The sequence below is a fragment of the Liolophura sinensis genome, chromosome 2 (assembly GCF_032854445.1).
Source record: "Liolophura sinensis isolate JHLJ2023 chromosome 2, CUHK_Ljap_v2, whole genome shotgun sequence".
In the NCBI taxonomy this organism is placed as follows: domain Eukaryota; kingdom Metazoa; phylum Mollusca; class Polyplacophora; order Chitonida; family Chitonidae; genus Liolophura; species Liolophura sinensis.
In genome coordinates this window covers 13892637-13905650 of record NC_088296.1, presented here as the reverse complement: position 1 = coordinate 13905650, position 13014 = coordinate 13892637, and the positions used below count along the sequence as shown (strand labels likewise).

The window sequence follows — 13014 nt, the reverse complement described above, 5'->3', positions numbered from 1 at the left end:
TTAAAGGTAAAAAAGAGCCCAAAATGTTAGGCAACTTTTATTCATATCAACTTACCTAGGCATAAACGACACCCTTTGCGTAGGACGTTCTCATATTCAGAAACACGCATCTCCTCAGTATTCGTTATCGGTCGTCTATCCTAACTGACTTTGTAAGCTTTCTTCAGACGTCCGTGCTATGGCAAATGTGATCAAATCAAATGTGTCAGCATAGCCGACTATTTTTCACGTGTTACATGATACAATAGGACTTTACTACTTTATGCGACTAAAGAAATTCCCATATATTAGTCTTTTTGCGCAGGTTTTGCTTAGGGTGTTAGGGTGTCAGTATAAGTGTGTATCTCCACTAACAATGAACATCTGTAATTAAGGTGCCGAGCAATAATTCTTTTCAGTGGGCGTGGGGAAAGGGGCTGGAAAGTTATATATAAGTATACATACTGTCATAGTTTCAAGCGAACATAGCTTTTATTGACCATACACACATACATGTAGTTAAAAATAAAAGGAAATATTTAGTTAATTTAAAATGAGTTCTTCCGCGTGTACGTAAATTAAACCATCTACAAAGCAGAGACGGCATAAATGCATGGCTGTAATTAGAGGCTTTTCAGTAGGCCAGTCTGTGTGTATACAGATCTCTCACATATATACACTACAACGGACGTATCGATATAGACTGACAACTCTTGATGGTGTAGCGGTAGACCTACTTATGTGACCACAGCAACACATAGCGTTTTTGGTCTTTCCTGCCCAGCTACAATAACTTAAGTAGGCCTAACCCGTGACATGTGTACCAACCAGATACATGGCGACCGCTCGGAAAAGCGCGATAGCTGTTTACGGTAAGTGTGATGAGCTAGTGTACATTTCTTGTAGCCTGGGGTAGTGGGTGGGGGTGAGGGCTGGTATGTTAAGCCAGAGCTCTAGCCTCCCAAAATTTTGAAGTGGGCGAGGAGGATTAGGCCTAGTCATTAGCCACGTACAAACAATTATAAGACGGACAAGAGGATAAATGAACCTCTCATGCCGCATTGCATTTTTTTTTTTTAGACAATGTTAATCGATTCACATGTTGTCCAGTTCATATGTCGTGGCAATCTAACTTTACTCTGTGGAAATCACTTGGGTTGTTTGGGGTTCAAAGGCTTCTGGCCGGCACTCAGCCATCATTTGTTCTGTTATATGGCAACCAGCGCCCCCCACCCCCCACCTCCATGGTCTTTGTTCGATGTAATATGGGTACATTCCCAGTACATTTCGGTTCCGTCCACCCACAGTAATGACGGCCATTGTATTGGTGACAAATGTCGTCAGTAAGGCTTTAAACAACAATCAAATCATGTGTATCCAATAGAATGAGAGGCAGCGGTGTATCATTAACTGTGACGCGGAAGTAAATAAGGGATTTATTTTCTAACTGTAGGGCCTAGATCAATTTACAACCAACTAAGCTGATACAGTCAGATTGTATATAATATGTACCTTTTAAACATGGTATTGTTTATGGAATATATTTGCAATAATCTTCGTGCGTCTGATTGGCTCTTTTAAACAAAGGCACAGCCTATTGTTTTCTGATAGGTCAGAGAATTGTCAATCTGTCAATCAATGTGTGCCGCACAGGGCGCGTGATTACTGTGACTCCACCCATTGTATATTCCACGCGAATACATTTCTTACAGCACAGTAAGTACTTGTTCGAATTCTATGACTGACTAAAACACGGCCCGTAGGCGATATTTCTTCCAAAAAATGCCAAGATCTATCATATATTCCCTCCCTTGAACATGCCGTGTGCTACAGTGCAAAGTTATGAAAGAAATGAACCGGCTGAGTACTTTTCCTTGATTTTATCTCTCGCAGTACTGATTGCGACACTAGCCTGTTTCTGTGAAAACGCAGAAGGCATCGGTGACTATCTCTGTGAAAACGTAGAAGTGACCGATGGACAGCCAGTTATTCTCAGCTGCAACATATCCCTGAACATCACCCAAGTCACGTGGTGTAAACAGAGTGACGGGATCTCCGATATCACGGTGGCCAAAATCGAAGATGGTCAAATAACAGTTAGCTCCCCATGGACGAGCGGAGATGTGGAACTTTACCAAAAGTTGTGGATAAAGATCAAGAAAGCGTCCATGACCAGAGACGACGGTGTGTTCTGGTGCAAGGGAAACGGTTTCAACGGCAGAGTAATAGTCAGGGTTAAGAAAGTATCACGTAAGTTTAATAATAGCCTATCTTTATCACGGGGCATGCGACACTTTCTGTATATACGTAAGCCCTCTTATCACTGCTACCTATCGGCACAGTGTGTTAGTGGTGGCAGTAATTAGTATATAAGTGCGGCGCATGCGCTTTTGCAGAAAGGAACTACTATGTGCCATGTTTTTGACATTTTCTGAAGCTCCCTCCCACTCTCACTCTTTGTGGGGGACTTAATGACAATAACCGGTCGACAGCTTCCGTGTGACACAAACCCCGGGTTAAATTTTCGACCTTTGCTCACACCAGGTTAAATAGTTGATGCTGAACCAACGCTTAGATAATTTGTTAGCTAAATTCCCGTCCAGACTATCCAACATTGTTCAACTTTTGTGGACTCAAGAGCAAGTTGAATGCTGTTGAGGTAAGTTGAGTGTTCGTCCACACCACAAATCAGGTCAACATAGGTCCAACACTGTTGTCGTGTGTTGAGCTGTGTCTTTTCACCGAACTTGCGATAAATTGGAAGGAAATTTCCATCTTTCTCTCCAGTGCATGATACACAATGATTTTCTTTTGTCCCTGTCTTTGTACTCTTTAGAGATAGTGTTGTATGGGCAAGTATATTTTTCATACTCATAATTCAATTTATTTATTTATCTGATTGGTGTTTTACGCCGTACTCAAGAATATTTCACTTATACGACGGCGGCCAGCATTATGGTGGGTGGAAACCGGGCACAGCCCAGGGGAAACCCACGACCATCGGCAAGTTGCTGGCAGACCTTCCCACTTTTGGCCGGAGAGGAAGCCAGCATGAGCTGGACTTGAACTCACAGCGACCGCATTGGTCTACTTGTGAGCGAGACTACTGGGTCATTACGCTAACCAACTGAGCCACGGAGGCCCCTCAACTCTTGTATCAACGAAACTGTCTCATCGTGAGATTAGTTTCTCTCTTTCGCCTTTGGTGCCGCCGTTTTGCCCGGGTCACGTGTATTCAGACGGTCACATTATTTCTACACGACCGCTGATTGGCTACTTTCACTCAACTTCACTCAGCTTGTTGAGAAAAAATGACTACGCACATTTGCGATTCAACCGTGTTGGACAGTGTTGAGTGTTGTTGGATAGTCCTGACAGGGCTTAACACGGGGTTATATCAATGTTTTGTTTATGTCGGTAGTTTTGAAATGTTCACTCTGAAAAACTGTGAATATCAAAGATCGTAGGCATGATCGAGATGTTCCAGATGACATCATGGCAGTGCTAAGCCTATTGTATTAATAGGCCTCTACGCATTGCTTTTGCCTATGTAGACATGATGTATATATGATTACAAATATCAGCGAAGTACATTCATTTCCTAGTGTTTTTGCATTACATGTGTCGATATGCTGATAACACTGTTGCAAAATGAAAATTGTAACAACTGTTGAACTCTGTTGCTATAATCACAACGAAAAGCCATACATATATAATCTCTCTTCACTGTATTTATTTATTTGATTGGTGTTTTACGCCACACTCAAGAATATTTCACTTATACATTATGGTGGGAGGAAACCCTCTTCACTGTAAGGCTTACACATATCACACATGGTGCTAGGGAATATGCGACTTTCAACTATTTCATCATTTACAGGAACAGACTGAACTAAACCCTAAATAGGGTCAGTTGACAAGAGGCCATATTTTAATGTTTACGTGTGACCATTTGCCAAATATTACACTGTCGCTACTCTGCTCTGGTGAGGTGTTACTCACCAGGTTGTAGTTGTTTGATTTATTCATTTATTTGATTGGTGTTTTACGCCGTGCTCACTCATTTCGCTCATACGGAAGCGGCCAGCATTATGGAGGGTGAAAACCGGGCACAGCGCGGGGGAAGCCCACGACCATCCGCAGGTTGTTGCCAGACCTTCCCACGCGCGGCCGAAGAGGAAACAAACTTGACCTGGACTTGAACTCACAGCGACTGCATTGGTGTTGTAGTTGTTTGTGATGTATACAAATATTTTTTCTTGACATAAATATGATTTATTCATCACAAAACTTTGGTAAGTATTTTTCAGTATTGGCCGTGTGGCTGCAATCCAATCACTGATTTCCCTTACAGGACCAGTGCGCCTGTCTGGTCCTTCATTTCCGGTTAAGGGCGATACCAACGTCACATTCTTCTGCACGATCCACGGAGGCGAACAACCATTTCACATGGAATGGTACATGGGTAACTCGAAAACTCGAATCTACAGTGATGTCGGAGAAAATGGGCGGACCAGTAATGTGAGTGTCGCGATAACGGGAGACATGCACGGTGAGGAGATCGTCTGCGAAGCGGATGTGTATGGAGAACGTGTTATGGAGAAAATAGTCGTGGGTGTAAGCTGTGAGTAAAACAATATTAACCATTACAGAGCACAGGCCCTCGTGTCGACACAGGCGCGCTCATAGTGTTACGTTTTACGCTGTATACACATATACGGTGTAAAACACCGATCAAAAAATGTGTATATAAATGACAACGTTGTGAACAAAGTTTTACCGACTTTTGGAAATAAAGCATGTCTGCGTTAGTTTTCCACTCGTCTTTAATTCAGAGTGTCCCGTGAATCTCACAGTGTGTCAGAAATACTCACAACGTGGACAGAATCAATGAAAACGTCAGCACGTAGATTAGTGATTTATCCGCACAGTGCCACTCTTTCGTATCTGTTCTAGCACATAATATATGCTTATATGCATGGGTTTATACGTCGCACTTAATCTTTTTCAGTCATATAAAGACGAGGGGCCATTGTGGCAGGTTGTTTCCATGTCGCCAAAGTGCTGTCGACACTGAAGTGCCATGCCGAAGACACCAGCCATGATACCCCCACCCAGTTACATTACACTGACACCAGCCCAGTTCCCTTGCCCTAATGTCTTAGTGCTGCATGAGCACACATCAAGGCAGCAACAAGTACTATTTATTAAGTCTTTGGTATAACCCGGCCCGCGTGTGATCTACATACACATGCCCTGTAGGCCGACTGAAACTGCATCTCGACAGGCGTTATCTTGAGATTTCAAAATCTGGTTGAAGTACCTCAATGCTTGCAGCAGATTTTGATGAAGTCATATTTAAAATCAGGCAAACAATTTTCAGTACAATACACATATCTACGTGCAGGCTTCCCCAATTATTTCAAGGCAAACCCACCGTCGTCATGGAAATAAGCCCACGTGACTATAATCTGGATGATGACGTCAGGCTGATATGCGATGTCAGGGGCAGACCTCCGCCGGAAATAACGTGGCTGGTCCGCTTGAATACCGGGAAGAAGGCCATAAAAAGCCCCTTTAAGCAACGCGACAGGTAAAAGCTGCGATTTAAGAAAGAGGACCAAGAGAGAAATGTCCAAAATGTTGCTCATATGAATGATAGTACAGAGTAACATTAACGGCTTATGTTTTGCTTTTTCTTGTTGACAGAGTTGTAGTTTAAGAAATAAAGAAAAAAATAAACATGAAAGAAAGGAGTCTCACGACGTGCAAAACTCTCTCCAAAACTCTACCTTTTTTCTAGAATTTGAAAGAAAAGTATTTCTGAACATATTTTATTTGAACTGACCTTTGATTTGAGGCAAAACTTATTTTGGGTTATCTAGACTTTTATTACATTCCAATCAGTGCTGAAGACATTTTTGCGAGCAAAGACACGACCCTTCGTGGAGCAACGGCGACATCTTATTTTAAAGAGGGAACAAGGGAAGCTGCCAATGGCATGGTTAGAAAATCCAACAGGAGGACTTCGATCTACCCCCTTCGCAATTTGAAGACCACTGATTTAGGTGCCTATACGTGCATAGCTCACAATGTAAATGGCGTCGACAGTGATATGTTGATCATAACAGTGTCAGGTCAGTTTTATGTTTCTGTTTATGACTTTTCTACACATTTGATGACTTCACTATGGCATGAGTTTCGCCTGAATTAAGCTAGTCTAAAAACAGGCATCAAATAAAAAATTAGCAAGGGTACTAAAACTAAACAGATATATCAGGGAACATTATCCGCGCCATAGCGAATCAGGTCCAGAAGAAACAACCATTGAGTTTGCCCTCACAAGGTCATCGCAAAGGCACGACTACACATTTTATGCGAAAAAAGTTCCCTACTGCGCTCTTCCGGTATTAATCTGTTACTGCCATTAGTCATATTCATTTATTTGTTTGATTGGTATTTTACACCGCAATGAAGAATATTTCACTTATACGACGCCGGCCAGCATTATGATGGGAGGAAATGGGTAGAGCCCGGAGGAAATCCACGACCATCCGCAGGTTTCTGCCTCACCTTCTCAGGTACAGTCGGAGAGAAAATCAGCCTGAGAGGTGGAGAAAAACTGAGAGCAACCTCATTCGTGAAAGGCCCCTAATTAGTCACTGTGCTGCGCTAGAACACAAACCACTCAGCCATGGCGGCCCACTGTAAATCCTAAAACTTTCGGGAAATCTCTAGGGATTCAGTGTTAATTTTCACTGAAAACAAAACACCTGCAATTGAATAAAAACATATTCAATTGCAGGTGTTTTCTTTTCTTTTTTAATTTGCGTGTTCTGAAATTCAGAAAAAGCTTTATTTTGGAGAATAAAACAAGGGATATATGACATACAGATTACGTATAACCTGGTACCGTTGATATCGGCCGCGTTATCAACCCAAGGCCTTCTAAAACATTATCACTAATTAATGATGAGCCTGTATACCTTCAGAAGAACGCCATTTAATAAAAGAGCACGTGTTTTACAGGTTTTGACGATATTAAGATGGTCATTATGTTTGTTCTTACGAACTCCTTCGGACTCTTCGTCTTTGTTTGTGCAAGCGTGTGTGTGTACAGATATTTGAAAGGTATCGTTTTTTTTTGTCTTTCTATGAGCTCTCAAGAAAATATATAAGTATTTACATTTAGTTTGTAATTGTAGCCACGTTGATGGCAGATTAAAGTAGACATGAGAAGTTAAAAAAATGTGTGTCTCCATATCTATTACGATTTAATTCGCTATGCTTAGATTTTTTAATGTTAATGTTTCCTGAAAATAGTAACTGTGATATAAACTTGTCAAAAAGTATTGTATGTCGCTTGTAATTGGGGGTTTTGTTGTTATTCTTATTTTCCAATTTTTCTTCCTATATATAGGTAAAAGGAAGAAATCAAACTCTATAAGGTACGGTATACTGAGATGTTTTCTTCAGATAATTAGACAATGTTTCGTTTGGTATTTTTGCACAAATACTTCACAGTTATACGAATGTGACTGTCCCTTTGTTACGTAAAAACGGTAGGCACACAAGTTGACTTTGTTTTACTGTAGTTCGCGGAATAAAAATTAAAATACAATATATGTGAACAAAAGCAAGGAAATCGCTTAAACTAAAATCAATTAATTTACTGTACTTTTCGATCATTTTTCTGCCTTTGATAAATTGGTTAAATTTAGTAGAACAATTTTGTAACAGTTCATCACCATCCGTTAAAGTTTTTTTTACCTGGAAAAATTATTTGATTTTGATAATTAGTTAATTAATTGACTACAATTTATTACAGTTGATTTTTAATATCATATGCAATTAACATTTTATTTGTTAATTTTTTGAATTAATTGAATAATTGCTGTCTTACATTTTTATTATTGAAGTAATAAAATGCAGAAAGAAGGTAAGACGATATACTATGTGCTAAAGTACCTGATTATTTCAGGAGAGTCAGCGAGATAGAAATGGCGGGAGATACGGGCACAGGTAGGAATACACAAATTAAGCGTCCACGGGGCAATTACATTGACACCTTTCATGCTAAGTGGTCAGCTAGTGTCGCTGAAGACAGATCTCTGGTGGCTGCTTCTATGTTCACTTGCCTCTAACTCAGTGTGTGGAAACACGTTTTTCTGGGCCGTGAGAACATTGGACTTATCAGAATCGAATCGTCGTGTCCTGCATGCAAGGACGCACGAGTGAAACAGAGAACTTCCATCGCCAAAATATGGAAGGAAGAATTCTAGAACATGAATATTCTCCAAAAAAAATCTGTTAACAGAAAGTCTGAGTGATGCCAAAATATATTCTCTTATTTATGCAGGCTATACTGTTAATTATAGCATTTATATTCTATTGAGTTCAGATTAAGATTGTATTAGACTAACTGGATATCATATTGAATATGACGCAGTATTATATTATAATAACACCATACATTGTTAGGTCACTCAGTCAAGAGACTTTCTGTTAAAATCAAGACGTTATTTTTATGAACGTATAATTTTTATTTCCAAGTAGATTTTTTTATTATATATCAGACCATGTACAAGCGATAATAATTGGGGTTTTTTTTTTTGCATTTAAGCTATAAATGTGTATATTGTGTTTGGAAAAAAAATCATTAAATTTCTGTTTAAACTGCAAGGTGTAAATATGTACATGCTTGAGCTAAGAAATCTCCTCGACTTTCGTAGAGTGAGTGAGTGACTGATTGGAGATTAAAGTCGTGCTCAACAATTTTTCAGTCATATGACGACGATAGAATTCTTAGGGTATATGTAATGTGCCTTCTTGTTGCAGGACGGATTTCCACCGCTCTTTTATCTAGTGCTGCTTTACTGAGACGAATTACCGAAGGCAAGTAAGCCGCCCAGCCAGAGCCATTGTACTGATACGGGTCAACCAGTCAATGCACTATCCCGTTCATGCTGAAAACGAGTTTCGTAGAACACAAATATATTGATATGCGTTTTTTTATCATGTTTTGCACATGATTTTGCGCATCAAGTTTATCTATAGTTTGCAAATTTTATATTTTCGTTTGTTATTTTCAGCTCGAAGTCCTCCACATATTCCCATACCGGATGATAACACGTATGATAGTAAGTCCATAGTTCAGCGGTGTTTAGGCGGTGGAAAAGCCTGTGAATTATTTGCCAAATGCCTTTGGTTTTGTCTATGCACTACTACATACAAAAAGTTATCTGGACAGCTTGGAAACAAACATCAAAAATATTTGCCATTTAAGCACATCACATGCACATAATATTTTTATAGGCGATACGTAATAAGTCATATAGTCTGTAGTCCGTTGAGAACGAATTCGGTCATCCCTATGGAGATTCATCCGAGATGTCACTCTTTCTTCCGTTCACAAAAATGACTGTTATCATAGTGAAAAAACAACCCTTCAGTCAAGTGTTAAAGAAATATAACGTAAATTAGTCATATTGATGGAATAAGTAATTTTTTTCCGCCACAGATTTGTGTAGACCTAAATATTTTCGAAGGACAAATGTTGGTATTTTAGTGTTAAACTATTTCTGATTTGTACACAGATTTCTCTGACGACTATCAAACTATGAACGACGTAAACGAGTGTAAGTTTTACTGGGATGTATGTACAGTAGTTCCACTCACGGTTTGCATGGCATGACGGAGTGCAAGTTTTACTGGGATGCGTGAACAGTAGTTTCTCTCACGGTTTGCATGGCATGACCGGGTGCAAGTTTTACTAGGATGTATGTACAGTAGTTCCACTCACGGTTTGCATGGCATGACCGAGTGCAAGTTTTACCGGGATGCGTGTACAGTAGTTCCTCTCATGGTTTGTATGGCATGACCGAGTGCAAGTTTTACCGGGATGCGTGTACAGTACTTCCTCTCACGGTTTGTATGGCATGACCGAGTGCAAAGTTTTACCAGGATGCGTGTACAGTAGTTCCTCTCACGGTTTGTATGGCATGACCGAGTGCAAGTTTTACTGGGATGCATGTACAGTACTTCCTCTCACTGTTTGCATAGATAGCTCATTTGCAGTGAATTATTTCCTGAAGTCGAACATGTACCGTACCATGTGACTGTCAGAAATGCTACATAGCTATTTTTCATCATACATTCATTATTCTATTGTGTTTATCTGCTTCTTTCTGTTGTTTGGAAGTTTTTCAGTTTCAAACATATTGTATTTTAATGGGTTTTTCTTTTCGAGGGTAAGGGTTAGGGGTTGCGTATGGGTATAACGTGATAGTGGTAGCGGAATTCAACTTATTTATAGAGCGTTACCTAAATCATACAGTAATTTCCCTATCGTCAAAAATGAAACAGTGGCTATACTTGTGGAATGCTTTTTTTTCAGCTCGCACCAGAACAGACGAGACCTCGTACGAGGCACACACCGCTCGTGAGTAAATCTCCCAAGTTCGCATATTGCTTGATGTGCCAACAATTATCCCTAAAACTATTGTTTCACGCGGTCTACAGAAAAACACCTCAAAATCTCCAAACATTGCCGCTAAACCTAACTGCGAGTGGTATATGTACTAAATATGGTTGCTGGTCACTGAAATCGTTGATGGGATAGATATATTTATGTGTATTGTATGATTGGGGTTTAACGTCGTACTCAACAGAGTTTTTTTCAGTCATACGACGACGAGGAGTCATTAGGTGTGTGTGCAAATACTGTAACTTCATGTGTATCCATGCCGCCAACGTGCGGCCGCCACTGAAGTATCACGTCACAGACACCAGACAAAACACCCCAGCCACTAACATTATACTGACACCCGGCCAACCAGTCCTTACTCTAAACCTCTCAGTACTGAGCGCCAAGTACCATTTTAAATCTCTGGTATGACCCTACTTTTGTGTGCATTTTGCACTTGATGACTGAAATAGCCAGTCTACGTTGATCATAGATGGCAAGCATGCGTGCAGCTCTCGGTTGATCATTGAGATCGCGTGTTTTTATGCAGCTCTCACTTTGTGCTGATAACCGAAGCGACGTGTTTATATGCAGCTCAGTTTGTGCTGACCACCGAGATCGCTTGTTTGTGTGCAGCTCACACTCTATGCTGATAACCGAAGCGGCGTGTTTATATGCAGCTCTCAGCCTGTGCTGACCATCGAGATCGCTTGTTTGTGTGCAGCCCCACAATCTATGCTGATCACTGAGATCGCGTATTTGTATGTATCTATAAGTGGCTGTGGAATGGCCTTCCGTTGAAAAGTCGATTAGAAGTGTACTTTACTATGATCCCATTAATACAGGTTCCTGTAGTAAATAACGCGAAATGAACTCCATGATGAATTCGTGACACAAGAGAAACAACACTCCCTCATCCCCACCCTCACCTCAAACAAATGAAACTGCGTTTACTAAATATGTAGGAACTAAACGCTGTAATGTTTGAATACCATTGCCCATAATAACGTACATCTTTTCCGACTTTTTTTATTCCAGCAAAGGTGATTTACCTAAGGCGTAAAGATGATGAGGCAACAGAAACGGTTCAGATGGAGTAATACTGCGGAGGGAAGTTGGGGAGCGGGTTGGGCGGGTGGGAGTGGGTAGGGGTATTTGGAGGCGTGTTACGGATAAGAACTTGCCATGTTTTATACAGACAAAAAGTACATTGTGCATATGATAGCCCTGTGATTATTGCTATTATATTTTTACCACAAGAAAATATCATTAACAACTGTATCAATATGGCTGGTGTGCATGTCTTTTTTTAAATAATTATCACCAGGCAGCGATGTTGAAGTACATTTTTCTGCAGACGTTAATGTCCAGTAATCGTTTCAGTTTGAATAATTCAGCAAGCTTACATGTACATTACGCAGATATAATACCATTGTTACTTTTTGTAAACATTTGTATGTTGAAAATTAAGTTATAGTAAACCTAGTAACGAGTTGAACGCTAAAATAGAAAATTTGCTTTACTTTGACTGATGACTCACAACAGGATAGGTTAAATGTTGGTGTACCGCCGTTATAGTGTACCAGATTTACTGCATTTGACTCAGAATGTCGCCAGTGTTGGTGTACCACCGTTATAGTGTACCAGATTTACTGCATTTGACTCGGAATGTGGCCAATATTGGTTTTGCCGTTATAGTGTACCAGATTTACTGCATTTGACTCAGAATATCGCCAGTGTTGGTGTACCACCGTTATAGTGTACCAGATTTACTGCATTTGACTCAGAATGTCGCCAGTGTTGGTGTACAACCGTTATAGTGTACCGGATTTTCTCCATTTGACTCAGAATGTCACCCTTGACTGACATTTGCCCCATGCTGAGAGTTATATGAATGGTGGAAAAATATTTCGAGGTGCGTCCAACATCAGCGATTGTAAAAAATATTTTACATACATCCCATCTTCGTCAGGCTACAGTCATACCGTTGAAAAAAATACATATATTCTCAGTGCTTTAATAAAATAAAGTGAATTTCTCATAGTTGTTTCAGCTTTGATTATGCAATACTGTGAGGCATGGTTGTGTGCACATATAATGTTTCAGGGACAGATTGCAGAATGCTACTCAAGGTTTGGGTTCAGTGCGGGCTTTGGACAGGCAGTGGTTAGATTCTCCGCTCTCATGATTGGTGACCGACGCCCGTTTGACCGGTTATACACTGTAATGGTGAAGATGTGGAGATTTCTACATCACATGCGAGTTTTATATTACAGTTTGTAACTTTCCGAAGGTCGAAGGTTTACTTCGATTAAAAGTGAACACAGCACGAGTTGAATGTTGTCTGTTGAGAGCCAGGAAATCTGGATGTTCTGGCCTCGGACCCCCATTAATTTTCCATAAGCGACAATGTTAACGTCTAGCGCTGTAGCTCAGTCCCAAACATTCCGTGGCCAATAAGCTTTGGTGCATACCTGGCCCAGATTTGGAGTAACTTTAAATATCAAAGTTACAAGCCAAAAGTGTCAAAGCATACATCAAAATATAGGTAATTTATCTGACAATTAAAT

The 13014-nt window shown here is 40.3% G+C and overlaps 1 protein-coding gene across 1 annotated transcript; it reads left to right on the top strand.

Moving 5' to 3' along the window:
• Positions 1-499: 499 nt before the first annotated feature.
• On the top strand, positions 500-12616 carry LOC135462883 (uncharacterized). Its single transcript, XM_064740179.1, has 12 exons — positions 500-851; positions 1873-2229; positions 4334-4603; positions 5407-5572; positions 5887-6116; positions 7009-7110; positions 7400-7427; positions 7961-8001; positions 9072-9119; positions 9576-9617; positions 10376-10420; positions 11483-12616. The coding sequence occupies exons 1-12, from the start codon at positions 815-817 to the stop codon at positions 11542-11544; spliced, it is 1428 nt and encodes a 475-aa protein (XP_064596249.1). The 5' UTR covers positions 500-814; the 3' UTR covers positions 11545-12616.
• The last annotated feature ends 398 nt before the right edge of the window (positions 12617-13014 follow it).